Source organism: Arachis stenosperma, chromosome 2, assembly GCF_014773155.1.
Source record: "Arachis stenosperma cultivar V10309 chromosome 2, arast.V10309.gnm1.PFL2, whole genome shotgun sequence".
Taxonomy (NCBI): Eukaryota; Viridiplantae; Streptophyta; class Magnoliopsida; order Fabales; family Fabaceae; genus Arachis; species Arachis stenosperma.
The window spans coordinates 113478608-113504460 of NC_080378.1; the positions used below are offsets into that span (position 1 = coordinate 113478608).

Here is a 25853-nt window from a genome sequence, read left to right on the forward strand (position 1 = left end):
TCAAATTTGCAAAAGTGACATTCTATAGGGTTTTTTGCCTTTGGTGCAAAAATTCCATCAATTTAACTAGTAGCTAACTAATCTAATTCAGATTTGTTGAGATTGAATAAACATTAACATTGTATAAGTATGAGAGAAAAATTATCATATGAAAATGTTAGTTGCGTCTAAATTTAGCTATCATTAAAAAAAAACTGAGTATATTTTATATAAAACTAATTAGATAAAAACTAGAAAGATAAATAATGTTAGTTCAAATATAAAACAAAAATAAAAAAATTAGTCACCAAATATTTCTCATATATAAATACTCGGAAAAAAAAAAGACAAACTGATCCCTGACAGTCCGCAAACATTTAAATATTTAAAAATTTAAAAATACATTTAAATTTCTAACCTTTCTAACCTTTTCAAAATCTGGACACATCAATCCTGAGTCTAATCAGTCTCATTTTAAAAACTCTCCTACATGTACATCCATATCAACTAGGTCAATACAACGAAAATCACATTTAATTTTTTTGTTGAATCTGATAGATCAAGTGAATATGAATGAACGATATGTCCAAATTTTTTAAAATGGTCAGAAAGTTAAATGTATTTTTAAATCTCCGAGAATTTAAATGTCTGCAGATCAAAAGGTCAAAAACCTATTTGTCATTTTCTCTAAATACTATTATTAACACTTTCTAAAATTCAGTGTTTAACTGTATTAAGGGGTTTCAATAATAATATCTAAGTGAAATAGGGCAATAAGGATTAAAAACTTTGTTTCTAATGAAGAAAATCAAGTGCAGTAATCTAAGGCCAGAGTACAAATAATATTTACAATGTATTGTTACAGTGGCCTAACAGAGATGCTTATACAAGAAAGAAAGGACCTAAATATTTCAACACATCCAGTTAAGCAATCGTTCAAACTTTTGGCTGAGATTTGACTAAGAAACTTCTTGCTTCATCTTCAGTAACTTCACTGTAAAGTTAAACCAAATAACAAGTTATTGAAGAAGAAACATTGAATTTTAAATGGTCCAACCAAGAAAAAGATAAAAAAAAATCACAAAACCTGTCTGCAGCTTCTGATTTGGGGATCAAGGTGATTCCTTTTGAAGAAAGAGAATCACAGAAATCATGAAGGTTCTTCTCTTGACAGAAACTCCAAATATCACGAAGGAAACTGTTGAACTGTTTCGGTTCCTTCACAGAGAAAAATGTTATCAGTGACTTCAAATACAACCAAGAGGAATAATAGAGGAATAAAAATTGGTTAGACATGGAAAGTCATGACTTGGCTCTATGGTGCAAAAGCGAGGGAGATGGATTACCTGCTCATTGATACATCCCTTGCGGAGCGCAGCTAAACATTCCAATGCTTTCGAATTGTTATCGCCTTCGTGGGAATCCTCTATGAGATCATGAATTTTATTTTTCATAGCATCGATTGCTTTTACAACCCAATCTGGATTATCTCTGCGCGCAAACATGGCTTCAAAATCTTGTACAGGAGTCAGATCTCCAATGTTGTCGACTTCAACATTTGACTTATCTTCAATGAGATTCGAAGCCAGAGCAGGTATTTCTCCTTTACTATTTTCCTCACCGGAACCATATCTTTCCTCTCTCAATAAACGCCTTGACTTTTTATGCTGTAAGACAGTTCAATTCAAACATGAAAGATATACAATGTTCGTATAATGTAAAAGAAGTTTGATATTTTGTATAAACTAGGCACAAAAACGTCTTACCCTCGGATTTTCCTTTAGTTCAAAAGACCGACGAAAATTTTCTATCACAGATTTGTTTTGTTGAAGGAGCTCATCATCAGGTTCTGTGATTTTCTTGAGTGTATCATCAAGAGGGGGTACTGCAGCATCCGCATGCTTTGACTTGAGCTCAAGATAGCGATAAAATCGCTGAAAAGATATATGAACATTCGTATGTTAGCTTTATCCCAAGGTTACCTTTCATTTTTGGAGGTGCATATGCTAAATTTGAAATCTCTATTGTACCCTTCAAGTTATCATAATGCTAACTTTTACACAATGGGGGGTAATACGTGATTGGCTTAGATAAGAAAGATAGCAAGGACAAAGCATAATCGAAAAATTCGGAAAATACAAATTCACAGCCCACAAGCAACAAACATCAGATAAAGAAATCTCATGTCATGAATATCAAAATCATAATCTTCTTTAAAAAAATAAATAAGAAAAAAAAATAGAGGGAAAGAATGAAACACAGGAGATAAACTAGAAAACATAAGTGAGGGAATTTCATGCCTCTAGGACTGGATTTGGTGTAAAATCAGGTAGCAGAACTTCCTCTTTTCCTTGTGGTGCAAGATCAAGCATTTTTACCAAGTTAGCCGCGGCCTCTAGCTGTTGTTCATTTGGCTGTATCGGTGCAGGGAAATTACTGAAAGAAGGGAACTGAAACTCTCGCACATCCTCAGCAAAAGGTAGTGCATTGAAGTATAACGAATCAGGCTGCACAGCATGACCATGCAACGGAATTATTTCAAAACAAATCCAGAAATCATGTCAGTGGAAGTAGACCAATTAAAAAATAAATTAAAACAAAATAAAAAGAGACGGAAAAACGCACAATATTTTCCTTATCAGATAGATTGGGCGTCAGGACCCCAATGACGACATTCGCTTGTCCATGTCTCCAAACACAACGTAGTATTGCCACTTTATTCATTTCCTTCATAGCCCTTGCTAGCGAAGAAAGTGCAAGTGTGGCTTTTGTATTTCCTGTTTCAGCTATGAAGACATTGACATCTTTCATGTATTGGTGTCTTTATCGGATGGTTTAGGAGAAAAGAAAAGAAACAGAAGAAACAGAGTAAGAAAATCTCCATCGTCAAATTCAAATCAAATAAAGCATATACAATTTTACCTCAATACATTGGATGAATCAGTAAATCCTAAAAGCTTCAGACCTTTTTCTGGTTTGAACTTAACAGCATCCCACTCAGCTTGGGATATGGGAACTATTTGAGGCCCATATCGATAACCTTTAATTCTTTGATCTGGCGGGACAACTTTATCAGGTTCTTGAGAACTCTTGTACTCATAATCCACTTTGACTTCATGTGTAGCAAATTTATCGGTTGAAGCAGCCTTATCGGAAAATTTCTTGAGAGTTGGAAACTTTTCTTCTGCTGTTTTCTTGTATACCAAAACCTGTTCAAAACTTAAGCATTCAATAATCATGTACATAAAAAGTTTGTAAGTGGCATAGGAACATTAATCACCAAAGTAATGAGATAATGAAAAAAAACATGTCAAGAACGTAATCTTTATCTGCATTGATGGGCACGGCCAATAGGGCTATGAATATCTCACCTTAATCTTCAGTTTTGGGCTTAATTCAAGATCCCCTTTAAAGATTGTGGATGGAGTTATGTTTCGGGTTCTAAGAGCACCAAGCAAAGAAACTGGATTCTCCACATATGTTGACCTTGCAGACGTTTCTGTTGAAAAAATACGCAACAGTTGATCGTTTTCGTCCATTATTTTCTTGTTTGCATCTTGACTAAGCTTTCCTCTCAGAATTATACTTTCCATCCTCATACCATGGACGGTCATTTGTTTAGCAATGGTGGTCACTTGTTCCTCTTTTGTTCCTTCAAATGGCTCTTTTATTGGACATTGTGCATTTGTAATAAGACATAGACGCTTCTTTCCCTTGTTAGTTTCTCCAAACTTTTTTATCAGCATATCCATGCCAACAATAATAGCATCAAGAACTAACATCACAGTCAAGGTATTCAAAACCACAATATGGCAGTTAATCACTCAAAATCCACAATTTGAAATGAATGAACTTCCAAAGTAATACTACAGCTGATATCGCTTCAATTTTATTAACAGAACCAGAATAGAGCTCAGGAAAAGATAAACTGAGTATATACCAATGTTTGGAGGTGGGGTTGAACAAATCAATAACAAGGCACAAGTGGTGCAGAATATTACACAGGACAAATCAGGAAAAATTTTACCATCTAAAGTCAAATAGTATGAATGTTTTAGTAACGGTCAAAATGTTAGAGCATAAAATTCTTTCATTAAATATATAAATAAATAATTAAAGCTTCCAAAGTATAGAATCATGAACATCAAGGATACAATCACCATGTGTAGCTCCTCGAGGCAGTTGCTGTAGAGCCTCAACGATATCTCCCTCCACAACTTTAATATTTTTCAAAACCACAACATGTTGATACCCTCCAACTTCTTCCGTAAGTTCGTTATCAGTATCTGGGAAATTTCGACATAAACATGGGTGAGGAAGGCCTTTGAATCACTTCATGGAAAGAAAAAAATGAATTATCAAATCAAAGAAACGATTTGAAGGAAACTTCAATCAACCCATTTAATTGTAAGCATAATAGTAAAACTCCACGGGAAAAACAAACTCGGTACAGTGAATAAATCAGTGTGAAGATTCTACAAGAATGAGACTGAAACACAATAAACATTGCTACAAGATAATCAAATAAGAACCATGGACTTCTTAGTCTCCATTTTATCATCACAAATAACTAACATCTTTTGGTACAAGAAAACAATGTCACCATTCGATTCTTATTACCAACCCCAATTATGAGCAAAATACTGAATTGCTGTTATTGCTGCATTGCAATCTAGAATTTTATGCCACATGACATGATAATAAACACTAACTGAATGGTGATAATGGTGCATTGTAGGTTTGCATCATAAGGGTCAAAGAGAGCACCTTCTGTTCCAAATAAGACAACACCCACTTCATCATATTTGGTAAAGATCAGCTGCACACTCATCAAAAGAAGGGGAAAAAGGTCATTTTAATGTTACAGGTCTCAGCTCTTTGAAGACAAACATCAAACACAAGGTGGGCAAGGAATGTCAAAGGAGAAATAGATATAGCAACCTTCTTCTCCACAAGCATGGAACAAACTTTCTCAATTTCAGGAATAACAGAGTGCATGGATGGCCCCACATCCAGCAGCAAAACCAAAGCTTCCTGCATTTGATTTCAGCAATTACAAGAAAATACACATCTATGCATTCATAAATAGTGAAAAGTTTAAATTTTTTAAAATGGTGTATCAGGCTTTTCAGTTGGTATAGATTATAGAAGAAAAACCCTAAAATCCTTATAGTGTTGGGGAATGAAAACGGGAAAAAAAATTGAAAACAAGAGAGAAAAGATGGAACCTTGTTTCGAGCCATGGAGAAGAAGAGAAAAAGAGTCAATCTTTCAGAAGAAGGCGTTGAATTTGAGCTGAATGATTCCTCTTCCGGATTTTTCTTTGTTCCCGCTTCAATATATTTATGCGAAATAACCGATTTAAAATAAAAATAAATAAATAATAAATAAACCTTTTCGTAGATGTTTTTGGGCTTATATTTTTATTTTATTTTATTGACGAAATAACTGTATAAGTCCATAAGATGAGATTGTAGCACTTTTTTTTATTTTCATATTGAAAAAAGATGGAGTATGACACGGTTATGGGCATTCATGATGCTTCAGGCAGATATGACAGCTGCGATGAAGAAATTCATTGTGCCCCAGCCACGTGTCACACATGCACGTTAATGAGCCCACCAGGATGTATACACTCCAAAGCTGATTCAATGCCCCCATTCCCTTTTACTTTCGAAGCAGCAACACATTCTTCTCCTCCAATCCCACCAGCTTCATTCATTTATTCTTCTCTGTTGATGAACTCAGTCGTGGAGCTTAGTTAAAACAATGGGAGTCATGATCCCTAAATTTTTGTTAAAAAAATTAATAATATTTTTAAAAAAAAAAATAATTCAATTGGTTCAAATATTTTATTATGATTTAAAATACTAAAATTCAATCTTCATCTCTTATTAATTTTTAGTTTTAAACATTTAAAATATGTTGGATTTAGATTGAACCGAATATATTTACATTTTATAACTCTCTATTCAATAAGTAACACTCCTTCTACCTTTGAATTTAAATATAAAAAATTAGGTATTTTTTATTTATGTAATTTAATATTATTTTATATTTTACTGTTTATTTAATTTAATTTTTTATTTAGAATATTCAATAAATATTGATATTATTGTATTTGTATAAATTGATAAAAAAATTCAATAAATATTATAAATTTTAATATTTGTCCTTCTGTTTTACATATTTTAACGGATATATATTCAAATTTTTATATAAAATAATCATGAAAAACTAAAGAATTGATGCATTTTTTAAGAGGAAGACTAATATTCAAAAAGAAGAACATATAACTTTTACAATATTAACATCTGTAAATAGTTCTTCTACTTTAATGAATCACGAAAAAAGTGAGATACAACCTTCAAAAGTTTAAAGAATTGCATCTGATGAGTTTGACCTTAATTCTTTGGAATGAGACCGTAAAAAACGGCTTCAAATTCGGCAATAGAGATTAGACGAGCTTATCTTAAATGGGACTCATATCAAAAGTATATTGATAATTATCTTCTATCTGGCCCCCTAAAATTTTGTTTTAAATAAACTTTTGAATAAAAAAAATTGGACCATTCATTTTTAGCAATGTCTAAAAGAAGAAGAATAAAAGATGTCAATCGTCCGGAGTTCCACATTGCTAATTATTTTGTCATCTTAACTATGTAAATTTTTATTTCGAAAAATTTTATTTTAATTAAAATAATAATTATAATGTTAGAGATTAATAGTTTATTATAATGATAATGTTAGAAATTAGTGTAATAATAATTTTTAAATATTTTAATTTAATTAAAATAATTTTAGGAATTAGTAATAATAAATTATAATGCTAATGTTAGAGGTTAGGGATTAGTGTAATAAAATTGTTTAGAAAGAAGGATTATGGTACATTACGATAATAAATTAATTATTGTTATTAATAGAATAATTGCAATAATAATTGGCTCAAGATCCTTATTTTCATGCATGATATTTAATGTCATATTATATGCAAATATTTTATTAACAATTGTCTTATTTCGGTTCTATTTCTCTCCTATAAAGATATAATTTATCGAGATCTCGTCATTTTCACAATTTTCAGGTACCTGAACGTCTTCTACCGTTAAAATTATATCATAATTTTGGACAACTACAGGTGTCTTTAATATGTCTTCTTCAATAGGAATAGTATTTACTTCTTTTCTCTTTCGAGAATTTTTGTTTTTGGAACCGACTGGCCTGCCACGTTTCTGGCGTGTATTTGTTTTGGTGGCAATTTGTCCAACTGGGACGTCAACTCGAATTGGGACATTTTCTGCTGGTATATAAAACTTGGTTATCCTCTTTGTATTGGAAAATGTATCAGGCAATTCATTTGCTATTCTTTGCAAATATATAATCTTTTGAACTTCTAATTCACAATACGCTGATTGAGGATCTAACTGCATCAATGATGATGCATTCCAATTAAGTTTCTTTTCTGGAAGCTTATTCTCTCTCTCTAATGTTAGAAATTTTGATTCATCAAATTGACGATCCGCAAATCGGGATTTAAATACATCTCCAGTTTGTATCTCAAGATACCTCACTATAGAGGGAGAATTATATCTAACATATATCTCACACCCAAATATTCTTAAATGGGAAATATTTGGCTGCTGGCCAAAAGCTAATTGCATAGGAGAGAACTTATGGTAACTCGTTGGTCTCAAACGAATAAGTGTTGCGGCATGTAAAATAGCATGCCCCCAAACCAAGGTTGGGAGATTTGTTCTCGTAAATAAGGGTCTAGCAATTAATTGGAGGCGTTTAATAAGTGATTCTACTAACCCATTTTGTGTGTGAACATAAGCTACTGGATGTTCAATACTTATTCCATTAGCCATACAATAAGCATTAAAAGTTTGGGAAGTAAATTCACCAGTATTATCAAAACGAATTGCTTTGATTGGATTTTCTAGAAATTGTGCTTTTAATTGAATAATTTGAGTCAGTAATCTCGCAAACGCCAAGTTGCGAGAAGACAATAAGCACACATGTGACCATCTCGAAGATGCGTCTATTAGGATCATAAAATATCTAAAAGATCCACATGGTGGATGAATAACTCCACATATATCGCCTAGAATCCTTTCTAGGAATTTAGGGGACTCAAATCCAATCTTTACTGGTGATGGCCTTAAAATTAACTTTCCTTGAGAACATGCAGCACAACAAAATTCACTAGATTTAAGAATCTTCTAGTTCTTTAGTGAATGTCCATGGGAATTTTCAATAATTCTCCGCATCATGGTTGTTCCCGGATGACCCAATCGGTCGTGCCAAGTTATGAATTCATTTAGACTAGTAAACTTCTAGTTTACAGTGGTATGTGATTCAATTGCACAAATCTTGGTATAATATAACCCAGATGAAAGTGAGGGTAACTTTTCTAATATAATCTTTTTATTTAAATAATGCTTTGTGATACATAAGTACTCATGATTTCCCTCGTTCATAGTTTCAATATGATATCTATTTTGGCAAATATCTTTGAAACTCAACAAGTTCCTCAGAGACTTGATAGATAATAGTGCATTATTTATTATGAATTTTGTTCCTATAGGAAACAAAATTATAGCTCTTCCGGAGCCTTCTATCACATTACCTGAACCAATAATAGTATTAACATATTCTTCTTTTTGCACAAGATGAGTAAAATATATATATCATTTTTGAGAATAGTGTGCGAACTTGCACTATCCGCAAGGCATACATCTTCATTATATATCCTTGCCATTTTCTTCAAAGATAAATAATAACAAAATGAGTAGTAATACATGCACAATCAAATTGAATTCTTGATTAGAATTATTTTTCTAAGAAACACTACACATAATGTCATATACTAAAATTTTATTTTAAAACTTGACACATTTAATGATTTTAAAATTCATAAACATTAATATTTCATTATTTATATACATCATATTTGAAAGTTAAATATATAGAAAATAAAATTTAACAATAAGTTCTTTACATTGTTTATTTACATAGATACTTAACAATCTCACATATTAAACTATTCCATAATTGATCAAATGACCAATATTTTTTTCAAGATCCTCAAAGAAATCAGATACATCATAATGAGTGGTGAAATTTTCAGCAATCATTTGAAACAAAATTTGTTTCCTTCCCTTTGTCGTCCTTTTTCAAATATGCTTGATAAAGATCGACTAGGTGCTTTGGTGTACGACAGGTACGCGACCAATGACCCTTTCCACCACAACGGAAACACTTATCCTCTGTTGATTTATTTTGCCCAATATTTCTTTCTTTATCCCACTTTTGGTGAGATCCTCTCTTTTGAACATAATTCCTTTTTCTTCCGTAGTTTTTATTGTTACTAAAGCCTTGTCATTTACCTCTTCTAGGGTAATAATTTGCCACATTTACTTCACGAAATGGGACAGCGCCAGCTGGGTGCGCTTCGTGATTTTTTAAAAACAACTCATTATTGCGTTCAGCAACAAGAAGGCAAAAAATTAATTCAGAATATTTTTTAAATTATTTTTCTCGATACTGATGCTGCAGGAGCACATTCGAGGCATGGAAGGTTGAGAAAGTTTTCTCCAACATATCATTAGCAGTTATCTTTTTCCACATAATTTCATTCGTGAGGTGATTCGAAATATTGCATAATTATATTCATTATGGATTTAAAATCCTGTAGACGCAGGTATCGGGTTTGAGGAAATATCACCATCTTTTGATGATTATACTTTTTTTCAAGGTCTTTCCACGAATCTGCAGGATCTTTTAATGTGAGATATTTATTTTTCAATCCTTCGTCAAGATAACGACAAAGGAAAATCATGACCTTGGTTTTATCCTTTTAGGATACATTATTTTCAGCTTTAATGGTATCTCCAAGATCCATTGAATCAAGATGGATTTCAGCATCTAGTATCCATGATAAATAGTTGTTTCCAAATATATAAAGAGCATTAAATTTAAGATGAAAGAGTTTCAACATAATAAAAATTTATTATCTGAGTCTTCCAAAAAATTTAATTAGAGTCTCGTGCTGGTAGCGTGTTGTAAAATAAATAATTAAAGAAGATATAATAAATATAAAATAAAAAAGTGTAAATATAATAGAAATGGTTTATATATATATATATATATATATATATATATATATATATATATATATATATATATATATATATATAAGTATTCAGTAACAAAAGGGAGAGAATTGATTTTTTATCCCTGTTATTGATATGTACAAAAAAGAGAATATGTTATTGTCTTACTAATTATAAAGGTAAAGTATTGATTATTCATATATTTCAAACTTCATTTAATTTTAGTTTAGATTAAAAACTTCATATTTTCATAGAAAAAATCAGCCATCCAAATAATAAATGGACATTCATTTTATTTGTGTTTATCTCAACATATAATAATTTTATTTTAAAATATCTTAATTCAAGAAAAAAAAGAATCATTTACGCAAAATAAAAATAAAAAATTAAAAAAAAAATTCCCCAAAGAACTAAAAAGGTTAATTATTTCGTATATCCTGTAACGTTTCTCTTAATAAAAAAATTAATGATGAGACTCCACTTTTCTCTCAACAATTTTCTTTCCTAAATTGTGTGATTGATAAAATACATACTTTTATAGAGTTATAAAAGGATGCTTTTTCTAAAATATATTAGCATTGTTAATTTGTTATGTTTAATAAGAATTCGATTTCCTAACATGTGCTTAAACAAATTAGAGATAAGATTCGACGACGCTCTCAAGACGTTTGGATTATTAAATGGTTTAATAATAAAATATATTTTTTAAATTTTTTAATAATTAATAAATAATTTTTATTTAATTTTAATTACAACTTAATTCTTTATATATTATTTTATTATTAAATTTATCATCTATTTTATAAATTATTACTTTATTATTTATCTATTATTTTTATTAATAATTAAAAAAACAACAATAAAATGGATCTTTTATTAATAAATATTTTAGAAATGCAAATCAATGAATTTTTTTGCCATAAAAATCGTGTTTCTTGGTAATCCAATAGATCGAACGTACAATACAATCGATTAAATATCGCACGATTCTTCAAAATTTAATCGATTGGAATTGTTACACAATCTATTGAATTGCACTATTGAATATTGTAACACCCTAATTTTTAGCACGTCATGATCGTACCAAAAGTGAGGTGTTACTAACCTGTTTTTCTTATTTACTACTTAATATTGAGTCTTTAGTTCAATTTCGCGTTTCAATTTTAATCAAACTCATTCATCAAAGAACACCAAGTAATAATAATCACATAATTATTAATAATAAAAAAATATCATACAATAAATTCAATATAAAATTCGAATACAACACCTATCCCTCTGGATAAAATAAAATCCTAATCGGTAAGGCGAGGAAACTCTACAAAGATAACTCAACACATAACTTAGTTCAAATAAGACTAATAATCGCCAGCATCTTCAAACTGAGTTTTCAAACCTGTGTCAATGAAAGAGTGGAAGATTTTGGGGGTGAGAACAAACCACGCGTTCTCAGTAGAAAATGAAAATGCCGTAAGAATAATGAAATAAAATGCAAATAATTAACTTTACTCAATAAAATTATATTTTTATCAAACATTTTGAAAATACTTTTTACTATTACTTATTACTTTATATAATTAATTACCTTCTTTAAATTTTTGAATTTAAGACAAATCTCAATCATAACCTCAGTTCTCAGTCACCTCAATACACAAACTAATAGCACAAGAAATAGATCAACACACAAACAAATAGCAATAAAACAAACATCACAATCACAGAGAGACAAGATAAGCAAACACAATCAAATGCAAATATGCAAACAATGATGATGCATGTCTATCTCTAACGCAGGCCATGAGCTCATGTGTCGGTTGCCTACCCGCTCCCGACATTACCCGGACACAAGTCCCAGATATGGCTTTCCAGATGCATACAATATGCTTATAAGTCGTACGGCTAGGCCGCATACAGTGTGACTTTAAGTCGTACGGCTAGGTCGCATACAGTGTGACTTTCCAAATCAATAAGCGTACATCTGAAAAACAGTTCTCAGTGTGTGGGCGTCCCCACTTTACATTTGGCACTAAAGCCCAAACAATGTCACATCTGCTCTTCTGTGGCAGTCATTTCATTAATTCATATATTCCTTTAATATTTGTTCTCTGCTCTCCTGTGGCAGAGATTCCTTTAATTATCTTTCTTTTCTTTACTTTTCATTCTTCCTCTTCTTTTCTTTTTTATCAAACCGAAATTAAAACATAACTTAAAGCAAAATCTCTTCTCAAAAGATTGAATTTAAAACATCATACTTTTCTTAATAAATCGGTTTGAAAACAAAACTATTTTCGTAATAAATCGAAATCAAGTAATATTCTTAAATTAAGTTTGTTTTTAAATAACACTTTAAATAAAGTCTTAGAGTTTTATAAAAATTTGGCAGCAATTCCTTTAAAATTCGGATTTTGCCACCCTTCAAGGGTCCCAACCTAACCACCTTTCAAACCCCTTTCAAAACATTTTCAAGTAACAAATTATTTTCAATATTCACACCATTCAAAATATCAAATAGAATCAAATCATTTTCTTTAAAGCTATGCCTCTTTCTATTTCAATAAAATTAGCTCGTTTTAAATCTTTTGCTTTTAAAATTAAAGAAAATTCATTTCTTCATTCAGACTTTACAAATCCCTCCGACCATACTTGTTTAACATTTAATACTAACTAAAATCACATTCTTGCGTATTTTTACCCGTCCCTCATCAACACCTATTCATCATCAATTCAAATTCAATTCATTAATTCAAATCACATTTCAATTTAACAAGCAACACCAAATTGACCAACACTCACAATTACAATCAATTTTCATCAATTAGACACACAAAATACGTGTAAATTTTTTGCAATTATTCAATAAATTTTTTGGCATTCTTAAATTAAAAACTTGTAATTTTAAAAACGAAATCTCCTATCTCTGTATGAAATTAAAATCAACGAAAATTTTGAAAAAATTTTCTGACCGAACTGGTAAAAAAAAAACGTCAGAAATCATCTGTGCTTCCTAGAATTCCAGTTAGCCGAACTCAAAGAGAAGAGGAGTTACGTTACTGTCAATTTTTATCGGATAAAAATAAAGCTAACGTGTAAAAAAAAGAAGATATAAACACTTTTACCAAATTAAATTTTTAATTAAAGTTATGAGAACTCGGACTCAAAAGAGTTGAGGTTCCAAGATTTTTCGTTCTTCTCGGATAAAAATAAAGCTAACGTGTAAAAAAAAGAAGATATAAACACTTTTACCAAATTAAATTTTTAATTAAAGTTATGAGAACTCGGACTCAAAAGAGTTGAGGTTCCAAGATTTTTCGTTCTTCTCACTCATGGCTTACTCTTTTTTTTCTTTTTAGTTCAATTAGTGATTAATGAAGGGAAAAGGAAGATGAGTATGGATTGATAATATTAACTGAAGCTTTGTGGTTATCAAAGCTTCATTAGGTGTCATTTGTATTATATACATATACATGCATACATGCATGCCACGTTTCATGTATATATAACCACGTTTCAGTTTCAATTTCTATATATATATATATATATATATATATATAAGTTATGCTTTAGTTTTCTTTCTTTTTAGTTCCTTCAAGGCTTCGGCCAAAAGGAAAATAAATAAGTAAATAATATAATATAATAAAGTAAAGATAATAACAGAGTGAAATTAAGTGATTATATAATAATAATAATAATAATAATAATAATAATAATATTATAGTAATAATAATAATGATAATAGTATAATAATGATATCAATAATAATAGTAATAATAATAATAATAATAATAATAATTAATTCAACTTTTTTGTTTATCAAAATATTTTTTTGATAAATAATTTAAATTTAATAAAATAAGTTTTAATTAAATTAAATTTTAATAATCATAAATTTTATTTAATTATTTTTGTGATGAATAATTTTTTTTAAAAAACAAAATCTCAATATAATATAATAACTCATAAATAATTAATTATTTAATTTTCATAAATTTGGGGGTTATAAATATAAATTTTTTCTTATTCAATGGATTGGTAGTGTTGCCCAATTGATTGAATTTCATAAAACAATAAGGATATTTTCTTATTCAATCGATTGACATGATAACACAATGCGATTGAATTGTGCTGTAGAATGAGTTTTTTTTCAAAATTCAATCGATTAGTTTTGTAACACAATCAATTGAATTTTGTATGTGATTAAGGTATTTTCGTATTCAATCAACCGGTATGATAATACAATGAGTTTTTTAGAGTTTTTCAAATTTTCTAGGATTTTTATGATTTTTTAAAAATTTTTAAGATTTTTTAAATTTTATAGAATTTAGAATAATTTAAATTTGTATCCAATTTATTATAATCATGCAAAAATAATATATCCAATTTGTATCTTCATCATGTATTATAAGTATATAGATATTATTTAAAGTATAATTTTTAATATTAAAATTGTTCAATTAGTTACGATTAAATAATAGTAAAAATTACAAATTTTCGAAACAAAAATAAAAAAATTTCATCTTAAGAAAATTTTTGTTGGCTCATCGTTCACTTTACTGTGAATTTTCCTCGTTATTGCTGCGCTTTTCTTCTTTAATTGTTTGCCTTCACATTTCGTATTCCACCATTTTTGTTCTGTTTCTTCTCCAATTTTTGTTAAGGAATTCCTTTTTCTTTTTTTATTTATTTTGATAAAGTGTGGGTGCTTGAACAGTTTCACAAAATGGGATATAAAGAGAAACAAATCAAATGAAATTAGAAATCAAACCTATTTTAGTCTGATTTCTGTATTAGAAGTCTCTTATATGAGTTGTGAGATGGATCAAGGACTTGCGAGTCCGGGCGGTTGCCAGATTATCTGGCTGGAACAATGGGGTGGTACCTGCAAAGACACTCTGACGCTCAAGTTAAAATGGATTTGAGAGGTATAAGTTATGTAAATTGAATAACGTATCTAAGGGGACCTCTGTCTCCCCTTTATATAGCTAGTGGTAGTTATCTTATCGTATCTTGCTAAGATAAGGGAGGTATTTGGATTTGAATGTTGGTTAGAGATTGTGGGGTCAGTATGAACCGTCATCATCTTATCTTATCTAGCTAAGATAAGGGAGGTATTTGAATTTGAATATTGGGGCAGGATATTGGAAGTTATTGATCCATATTTGGGCCGTGAGGATGACCCAATCTTGGGATTGTCGGATTTGGTGACCGTTCCGAGAAAGAACCTGAAGATCGGATCCGAAACAGTTGCCCCCAGAGCATGAGAGCATGCTTGCTTGGACTCAATGCTGAGTTGTTGGGGAGCCTGGTTCTCTGTAGTTCAGGAGACTACGAGGGACTGGAAAGGATGTGACGTCATCCTGCACTAATTGGCAGAATGTTGGTGAGTTCCGCTTTTCGCGAGTTGAAAAGTCATTTGCTTAGACTTTGATGCCGCTTTTGTTGACGAGTTTGGTTTTCTATTATCGGGATGTCGTGAGGGGTCTAGAAAGAGCTTGACGTCATCCTGCGCCATTTGGCGGGATGTTAGTGAGTTGGCTTTCGTGAGTTGGAGGACCGTCAATTCAAGCATGTTTTTTGTGGCATTTTTGGGCCATTATTGTCAACTTATTTTAAACCTATTGGTGGATGATTTCAAAACTTTACTTCTTTACCTTATTTGGATATCTATTTTGTTGGCCTCAGAGGTGATCGGTTTATGGGGGTAACCGTTTAACTTATTTAATTTGGATATCCGTTTTGTTAGCTTCGTGGGTGATCGATCTCCGGGTCATCATTTTTTGTTATTTGGATATTCGTTTTGTTATTTGGATATCCGTTTTGTTGGCCTTAGAGTGATCGATCCTCGGGCCGCCATTTTTTGTTATTTGGATATTCGCTTTGTTGGCCTCCGGGTGATCGATCCCCGAGTAGCCATTTACTTATTTGAATATCCGTTTTGTTATTTGGATATCCGCTTTGTTGGCCTTGGGATGATCGATTCCATGGTAGCCATTACTTATTTGGATATCTATTCTGTGGACCTCGGGGTGATCGATCCCCGGATCACCATTTTTTGTTATTTGGATATCCGTTTTATTGGCCTCGGGGTGATTGATTCATAGGAAGCCGTTTACTTGTTTGGATATCTGTTTTATTATTTAGATATCTATTTTGTTGCTTTAGAAGGATATTTCTACATATAATAGCCGTAAGTTGGTAGTATTCCAGGATCTCGGGAGCTCGATCTCGTCTAGCCTTTCGAGCATGTAGGCTCCTTTTTCGATTACCTTCTTGATTTGGTAGGGACCCTCCCAGTTAAGCGTGAGCTTTCCTTCTCCAAGAGTGGAGGGACCGATGTTGTTTCATCGTAAGATGAGGTCTCCTAGTCAAAAGTCTCATCGTACCATGCTGTGATTGTACTTTAGGCTTATCCTTTATTTTACGGCTAGCTCCCGTAGGTGTGATATACTCCTGACCTCGTCTGCGAGGTCCCGCTTTGCTTCTTCGTCGTTTCCTTCCACAGTTCTATGCGAGTTAGGGTCTTGGCGTGCATCGAGGAGGTCGACGAGGAAGATGCCTGCCGCGTCTCGGGATCTCTTACGGAGGGCCAAGCTAGTGTTGTCGCACTCTACCGCGACTTTTTGGTCCCCGTGTATCATTCCGATTGTGTCATTATCAGCTTGGAACTTCATTATTTGGAACTTGGTGAAGATGACGGCGGATAGGTCGTTGATCGTCTTTCTTCCAAAGATGATGTTGTAGGCAGTGGAGTCCTTGAGGACTACGAATTTGGAGAGGATGATCTTCCTTTGGCATCCGGTTCCGATGGTTAGTGGTAATACTATGGAACCATTCGGTTTGAGAAAGTTGTCTCCGAATCCCATTACCCCATTGCGGTAGGTCTGCAAATTTTTATTTCAGAGACCCAGCTTGTCGAAGGCTCCTCTAAAGAGGATGTTGGAGTCTGCTCCGGTGTCAACCAGTATTCTCTTTACGAGTCCGGTCACGACTTTTGCCGAGATGACGAATGGGGCGTCTTCCGTCGAGGTGCCGTATTGGCAATCATCGGGGGAGAATGTGATCACTTCTGTAACCAGAGAGGTTAGAACTTGGTTTCTTAGTGCTAGGATTTTAAGATCCTTTCCTAGTGGCGATTTTGACTTTTCCAATTCGTAATGTCTTCGGATTGTGCCCTTCCCATTCTGGTGATCTTTCTTTTTCAGTTCTTCTGGGTTCCCGGATGATTTTGGCGAACTCGGGGAGTTTTTCATCTCAGATGGTTTGTTCGAGGGCTTCCTTCAAGTCGAAGAAATCTTGAGTTTTATGCTCCTATCCTCGGTGGTAGTCACAGTGCAGGCTCTTGTTGCCGCCTGTCCGTTCCTTCAGTTGTCGCGCCTTTGGGAGGATGCCTCGTTCCGCTATTTGGTGGTAGATCTCCGTGATGGGAGTGAGTAGGGGGTTGTAGTTTGAGAACTTTTCCACCTTGGGTGGCCAGTTAATGTTTACGGGTTTAGGGTGTTCTTTCTGGGTCTCTCTTGGTGGCAGGTTATTACGAGGTACCGTATTGTCGTGCTGCCGTTTGTTGGCGGCCACGACTTGACTCACCTCTTCGTTGTGTATGTATTCCCTTGCGACGTTTTGAATCTCGTGCATGGTGCAGACCTGCTTAATGGTGAGGTATTTCCGGAAGTCCTCATTTATGAGGTCATTGGTCAGATAAAAACTGGCGACTGAGTTCGTGAGTCTGTCGACCGTCACACTCATCGTTGAACCTATCGAGGTATTTTCTCGTGGATTCATCTTGGCTCTAGTTGATTCTGAGAAAGCTAATGGGGTGTTTAGCTTTAGTGATCCTAGTGGTGAACTTGGCCATAAACTTTTGGGAGATGTCGTGAAAGCTGGTTGTGGAGTTGTTCGGGAGGGCGTTGAACCATTTGATTGCGGGACCAGCCAAGGTTATTGGAAAGGTCCTGCACCAAACCGCATCGGCGGCTCCATCCAAGTTCATCCTGGCCTCGAAAGTCGTTAGGTGTTCTTGGGGATCTTTGTCCTGTCGTATTTCATGTCAATGAGATTGTCGAAGCACTTCGGGAGTTTGGCTCTCGAGATTCTTTCTGTGAATGGGGTGGCTCCCATTATCACGTGTTCGCTTCGTGCTTGTTTTGTTTCCCAATTGATACGGAACGTAACCCAGGATAAGAAGGAAGATCAAAGAAAAGGGACTCATCTACCTCAATTTGATTTCTTGATGCAACAGCTAAGGGAATTACTCTACCTCACCTGTTCACACCAAAGTTTCTCAAAGAAACTCAAAGAAAATTTCATTCATCAAAGTTAAAGGAAAAAATGGCTACCAAGTTTTAGAGGGTTTTTATATATCTTAAATTTAAAACCCTAACTCATAAGTTCACTAGAATAAAAAAAAATGGGTCAAATCATAACTGGGCCTAAAACAAACAAACAACAAAAATAAAATAAACATAAAATAAATTCTAAGAAGGCGGTGTCTCTTTTAATTCATCTTGACTAATGAGAGTCTTCAATGCATCTTGTAAAATAGTAAGACATTTGACTTTTGATAATCATTAATCATTGTCTTACCCAATTCTTGATGCATCTCCTGAACACATGATTTAGCCATATTTACAAAACCTTCTTTTATTCTCTTAGTTGTTGCTCTTGTAATTGGACCAATTGGCATATGACAGTTCTCAGTTTGTCCCACATGACTCGTATCACCAATGGTGCCATCGATCGTCTTCTCCACGTCGATGTTTTGGTCTCGGGAAACGCTGCGGTCGTGTTGTTTGCTGTGTCACCATTCTGGGACCTGTTGTTCCTAGGATCGCAGAAAGATCAGGTTCTAGCCAGGTGATACCGTTCTTTGGGCGTAACTCGGCCTTCGAGATTTTGCACCCTGAAGTACAGCTCTTGGATTAATTTTCTCTCCCAACCCGTCGGGTGCCCGGGCTTCAGTGGGTGGACGGTCGTCCTCTTTTGGCTACTGCTACACCAAGGTTGGTTGATGATGCACAGTACTCGTTATCCTCCTGTGGGTGGGAGGAGTGTTACCTTGGAGTTCGGGAGTTGGGTTTCGTGGGTGTGAGTCATGGTGGTGGCTTGAGGATTGCTCTTCGAGATTCTCCGTCATGCCGCCACAATTTGGCAGTCTCCACAGACGACACCAATGTACTAGAAGCCTCTAGTACAAGTTTTGAGATGGATCGGAAACTTGCGAGTCCGGACGGTTGCCGGATTATTTGGCTGGAGTAATGGGGGTAGTATCTGCAAAGATACTTTGACGCTCAAGTCAAAATAGATCTGAGAGGTATAAGGTGTGTAGAATGAATAACGTACCTAAGGGGGCCTCTGACTCCCCTTTATATAGCTAGTGATAGTTATCTTATCTTATCTTAGCAAGATAAGGGATGTATTTGGATTTGAATGTTGGTTAGAGATTGTAGGGCCGGTATGAACCGTCATCATCTTATCTTATCTAGCTAAAATAAGGGAGGTATTTGAATTGAAATATTGGGTCAAGATATTGAAAATTATTGATTCGTGTTTGGGTCGTGAGGATAACCCAATCTTGGGATTGCTAGGTTTAGTGACTATTCCGAGAAAGGACCCAAGATCGGATCCGTAATAATTTGTATATAGCCTTAACATGAGATCAATTGAAATCTTATTAGAATTGAAATAAGTGCTATTTTTTTATATCAAAATATGAAATAGAATTTTAATTCTCTAGAGAATTATATTTCGAGGATTAATCAATGTAAAACATATTACTCTAAAGAATAATAGGAAATTAAAAAAAATCTACGTAGAGATTAAAAAATATCAATTTATGTCACAAATATCTAAAGAATAAAAATAACAATATATGCAAACAAATAAATAGAATGCAAAAAATAAAAAAAAATAAAAAAAATATTTTTTTATAAACAAATAAATTAACGAAATAAAATATAATTGATAAGACATAATATTTATATGACATAGTTGTTGAAATAAAAAATGAAAATGATATTACTTCATTGTAAAAATATGAGTTTTAAACTAATAGACTAATAAATCTTATATATTTTCATAATTATAGGTATAAAATTTGTCCCGATAATAGATTTAGACAAGATATAAAATCAATAAAACACTTATACAATAAGTGGATCATTAGTCTCATAAAACAAGGATTTGCTTTTTAAATTCGAAACCCTCAAGAAATATAAATTATATATCAAAGTTTTCTATTTGCTATTTCTCATAAAATAAGTGCTATAACATAAGGTGAGAGTACTGAATAAAGCTTTGCCAAATGTTCCAAAACAAACGTTTATATAACTGTATTAGACAATCTATTCTAATTTTTAACAAATGATTATCAAAAAGTTCTACCCATTTCAGCACATCCACCTGAGGAATCATTCAACTTTTGGCTCATCTTCTTCAGTAACTTGGCTGTATGGTGAAACACAATACTGAGTTATGGAGAAAAAAAATAAATGAACAATGAAAGAATCATGCAAGATGCAAGCAAAGGAAGTAGAACAATGCAAAAACCTGTCTAAAAATCCTGCTTTGGGGATTAAGGTGAGTCCCTTGGAAGCAAGATATTCACGGAAATTCTGAAGGTTTCTATCGAAATTCCAAAGACGGCGAAGGAAATCGTTGAACTGTTCTGATTCCTTCAGAGAAAATGCAGATGAGTTTAACCAGTTATATAATGATGAACCTCAAATAAAAAGTTAACATATAAAGTAATGATTGAAAGTGTGATAAGAAGTAAGATAGATTACTTGATCAACAATGCACTTCTCTTGAAGTGCTGTTAAACATTGCAATGCTTCAGGATAGTTATCACCATCATTTGATTCATTAATCAGTTCAAATATTTTGTTTCTCGTATCTTTGATTGCTTTCACAACAGAGTCTTGAGTATTTCTGCTTCCAGACATGGCTTCAAAAACTTGGGGTGGAGTAGGATTGCAGACGCTATCGACTTTAACTTCGATGAGATTCGAAGGCAGTGGGGTAATGTCTCGATTACAATCTTCTTCGCTAGAAGAACTCTTCTCAAGCAATAAACGCCTCAATTTCTTATGCTGCAAGATATTTTGAATGTAAAAGTTTTTTATGTTTGCAAACCATAACAACTAAGAGTAAAGTGTACATTCTTACCCTGGGATTTTCATTTGGCTCGAAACACCTCCGAAATGAGTCTATCACAGACTTGTTTTTCAAAACTAGGTTAGAATCAGGCTCTGTAATTTTCTTGAGTGTCTCATCAATAGGGGGTACTGCAGCACCCGGATTTTTTGACTTCAGCTCAAGAAAACGATAAAAGCGCTGAAAAGATTTATGAATGTGTGTTTTAAGATCCACTTGTCAAAATCATATTCTTCTTAGAAAAAATAAAGTCAAAAGAGAATTGAAACATGAAAATAAACAGAATAAAGAATGTAGGAAATAAACTAGAAACAAACAAATGGGGCGAATTCATGCCTCTAGGACTGGATTTGGTGTAAAATCAGGTAGCAAAGCTTTCTCTTTCCCACATGGTGCAAGATCAAGCATTTCTACTAAATTAGATGCTGCCTCTAGCTGCTGCTGATTCGGCTGTAACTCTGCTGGGAGCTTACTGAAAGAAGGGAACTGGAACTCAACCACATCCTCGGCGAAAGGAAGTACATTGAAGTAAAATGAATCAGGCTGTAAGAGCATGATCTTGAATATGTTAAGTCATTTTAAAACAAATCAAGGCAGGGAAAGTAAACTAACTTAAAAAATGAAAAAAGAAGATTGACAAAACTCACAATATTTTCTTTATCAGATATATTCGGAATCAGGACCCCGATAACAACTTTGGTTTGTCCCCGTCGCCACACACAACGTAGTATCGCCACCTTATTCATTTCCTTCATAGCCCTTGCTAGCGCAGAAAGCGCAAGCATGGCGTTCGTATTTTCCGGTTCAGGTATGAAGATATTGACATCTTTCATGTAGTAGTGCCTTTAATAGACATTGTAGGACAATAGTAAGTAGAATAATGATTAAGAACTCTCCATTAGCAAACTCAAATCAAATGAAGCATATTTGTATACATAATCTTTACCTCAATACATTAGAAGAATTAGTAAATCCTAGAAGCTTAACACCCTTTTCAGGTTTGAACTTAACAGCATCCAACGCGACCTTCGACATAGGAACTATTTGAGGACCATAATGATAACCTCTGACCCTTTGATCTGAAGGGACAACTATATCAGGAGATTCATAACATTTCTTTAGATTGGGAAGCTCTTCTATTGTTTTCTTATACACCCATACCTGATTATCATTGAAGTTTTCATGAAAACATGAACAAGTAATCATCAATTCTACAATGTTGTTCTTTGCACACAACTAGATTTAAATAACCACACAAACAAAATAGCAAATTGCAGGAGCCAAAAATGAATCAATACGAGAAATATGATACTTAATTTCACAAATCACAACACAGAAGCAAACAAAAACAGTAGAATTGAAATCAGTGCTATTTTTTATACCAAAACATGAAATAGAATTTTAATTTTCTAGAGAATTTTATTCCAATGATTAATCAGTGTAAAACATATTACTCTAAAGAATAGTAGGAAATTAAAAAAAAAATCTACATAGGGATTAAAAAATATCCATTTATGTCACAAACATCTAAAGAATAGAAATAATATTAATATATACAAACATATAAATAGAATACAAAAAATAAAAAAATAAAAAAATCATTTTTTTATAAACAAATTAATTGTATGAAATAAAATATAATTAATAAGACATAATATTTATATGACATGGTTGTTGAAATAATAAATGAAAATGACATTACTTTATCATAAAAATATGAGTTTTTTAAACTAATAGACTGATAAATCTTATATATTTTCATAATTATAGGTATAAAATTTGTCTCGATAATACATTTAGACAAGATATAAAATCAATAAAAAACTTATACAATAAGTGGATCATTAATCTGATAAAACATGTATTTACAGCACAAATCACAGCACAGAAGCAAACAAAAACAGTAGTATCCTCAGTTCACCATGGCTCAAAGTATCCAACTTAATCAGGGATAAAGGTTCATATTGCCCATGGATAACTCAAACTTAGAGCATTCAATCATCATTGAGAAACAATTATCCTTCCATTGATCATTTTCCTAATTATTAAGTAAAGTAAGAATTGACTACATTTTAATATTCCAAGATATTGAAATTATCAATTTTTTACTTTAGGATGATCTAGAAATACTCATAATCATTTATTTACATAGAGTAAATAGGCACATTGCCTATTAAAAAATTAAATTAATATAACAATGGAAATGAGAAACTTTTACTTTAACAAATGGTTTATCATCGATGGTGGGTTGAGTAAAAAAAATGAATACAATGAACAATGACACATCAAAAACATATTCATCATAGGCCTAGAAATTGAACTTATGTTATACATCATACCACAGATCTCACCTTGATCTTCATTTTTGAGCTTAGCTCAAGATCACCTCTGAAAACTGTATGTGGGGTTTTATTCTGTGTTTTAAGAGCACCAAACAAAGAAACTGGATTCCCCACATACACTATCCTTGTAGAAGTTTCCTTTGAAAAGATATTTAAAAGGCGATGATTCTCACTAGCTGTCGTCTTATTTGCCTTCTTCCGACAAAGTTTTCCTCTCACAATTATGCTTTCCATCCTTGTACCATGGACAGACATTTGTTTAGCAATGGTGGTAACTTGCTCTTCTTTTGTTCCTTCTATAGATTCTTTTGTTGGACATTGTGCATTCGTAATAAGACAGAGTCGTTTCTTCACCTTGTTAGCTTTCGGATACATTTTTATCAGCATATCCATGCCAACAACAATAGCATCAAGAACTAATATCAGAATTAAGGTATCCACAAAAAGGTAAAAAGACAGTATAGTAATGGAACAAAATATTTGTCACATGAGACATAAATTAATGTAATATTATAGTCTAAAGTCAAAGAACTTGCACAAAGTGTACTTTTATTTATAAAGGGTCTGGTTATTAATCAGTAGCAACTAAGAAAACATAACATTGAACAAGTAAAAGCTTCAACATTATGAAACCAATTGCTCTGTGGATACAATCTCCATCTTTAGTTCCTCGGGGCAGTTTTTGTAAAGCCTCAACCATATCTCCATCCACATCTTTAAGATTTTTCAAAACCACGACATGTCGATAACCACCAAGTTCCAAAGTAAGTTCGTTATAAGTTTCTGAAAATTTGAAGGTAAAGACAGGTGAGGGAAGCCTTTAAATTTGATCAAACTTTGATACAACAAAATAAGATAACTCACTGAATCAAAGTAAACAAACAGCAATAGTGTGAAGATTCTACATAACAATATGAATAGCATAAGTAACATCAACACTGGTAAATCAATATGGCAAAAACTCATTACAATCAAACACAGATAGTGTGAAGATTCCCCGAGAATGAGAAGCAAAATCACAATATCATTACTAAAAGTTAATCAAGGAATGTTTATTGAGTTCTACCTCTGCTAATCTACTTTCAGCAATTAAATAACTATTATCCATGATAGAAAAACAATAACCCCATTTGATCATACAACAATCCACTTATATCGAAAAGAGTAATGATATAGTATCACAAAATCATTGCCATATATCCTCCTAAATACTAAAATGTAGATACTCTCAATGTCTTCAAATTTTAAAAAACATGCAATTCTTTCTTTATTTAGTAGTTAGAAGAATGTTGAAGAGGATCAAACATTTTCAAGCTAGAAAATGCTGAATTCTTGTTATTGTTCCGGTGCAAAACTTAACACCAAATTATGTAAAAAATGCAAGAGAACATCGTACTCTACAACTTTTGTTTACATCATAAGGATCAAAGTAAGCACCTTTTGTCCCAAATAACACAACTCCCACTTTATCATGCCTGTTGTAGATCAGCTGCACATAAATTAAAACAAAAACACGAAAAGGGGCATGCAATTGTTATTGTTGCAAGTTGCAACTATTAGAAAACAAAAGGTGAAGAATAACAGTAGCAGTAATGAATAGAAGACCTTCTTCTGCACAAGCATGGAACAAAGCTTCTCAATTACAGGAATAACAGAATGCATGGATGGACCCACATCAAGCAGCAAAACCAAAGCTTCCTGTGATCATTATAAGCAAAATAAATATTAAAGTTTGAATTTTTTTAAAATGGGTTTCTGTTATTCATCTTTTTTAGAGCAGAAAAACCCAAAAGGCCAAAGCCCCTATGTGACTAAATTTTGGCAATGAAAATGGAAAAGTTATTTCTTTTATACAAAAAAGGAAAAAAAGGAATATGATTTGATAACCTTGTTAGCCATGGAAAAGCAGAGAGAAAGATTTAAGCTTGAAGAAGAAAGTATAGTGTTGAGGTGAGGTGATGGTTTGTCTGCGTTTTTTTCTTCTTTTTTTTTTATCTCTCTGTTCCCGCTTCGATAGTTATAAATACCAAAAGTCACAAGTGTCCTACCATTGCGTAATGTTGTCTTTGTCTCTTGTAATATCCGTCATGTAGGATTGTAGGTTGTCTTTGATTTTCACACCTAATAATCTGTGATTCTATTTAAGGGTTTTTTTGTTTCGTGTAATTGTTATTCTTATATACTATATTTATAAAAGGTTAATTACAAAATTTTCAAGAATAAATTTTATAACATATCATTTATGTACCTCATATGATAAAATACCAATAAA

General features: G+C 32.6%; 2 protein-coding genes across 3 annotated transcripts; both read right to left on the reverse strand.

Moving 5' to 3' along the window:
* Positions 1–702: 702 nt before the first annotated feature.
* On the reverse strand, positions 703–5454 carry LOC130961884 (ATP-dependent DNA helicase 2 subunit KU80-like). The gene is made up of 12 exons (XM_057887920.1): positions 5208–5454; positions 4921–5013; positions 4747–4798; positions 4134–4265; positions 3351–3754; positions 2902–3188; positions 2605–2800; positions 2280–2486; positions 1746–1913; positions 1326–1646; positions 1067–1197; positions 703–973 (listed from the first exon to the last, which is right to left on the reverse strand). Exons 1-12 carry the CDS (start codon positions 5220–5222, stop codon positions 916–918), a joined length of 2064 nt encoding a protein of 687 aa, XP_057743903.1. The 5' UTR covers positions 5223–5454; the 3' UTR covers positions 703–915.
* Positions 5455–11382: 5928 nt separating this feature from the next.
* Positions 11383–25551, reverse strand: LOC130961885 (ATP-dependent DNA helicase 2 subunit KU80-like). 2 transcript variants are annotated; one of them, XM_057887922.1, is made up of 13 exons: positions 25469–25551; positions 25187–25279; positions 25019–25070; positions 24233–24364; positions 23591–23997; positions 22186–22400; positions 21887–22082; positions 21576–21782; positions 21252–21419; positions 20870–21175; positions 20634–20758; positions 20487–20531; positions 11383–11490 (listed from the first exon to the last, which is right to left on the reverse strand). In XM_057887922.1, exons 1-12 carry the CDS (start codon positions 25478–25480, stop codon positions 20495–20497), a joined length of 1950 nt encoding a protein of 649 aa, XP_057743905.1. In that variant the 5' UTR covers positions 25481–25551; the 3' UTR covers positions 11383–11490; positions 20487–20494. The 2 variants fall into 2 exon arrangements, with proteins under 2 accessions (XP_057743905.1, XP_057743904.1); XM_057887921.1 differs by lacking the exon at positions 11383–11490 and having other exon boundaries at positions 20333–20531.
* Positions 25552–25853: the final 302 nt, after the last annotated feature.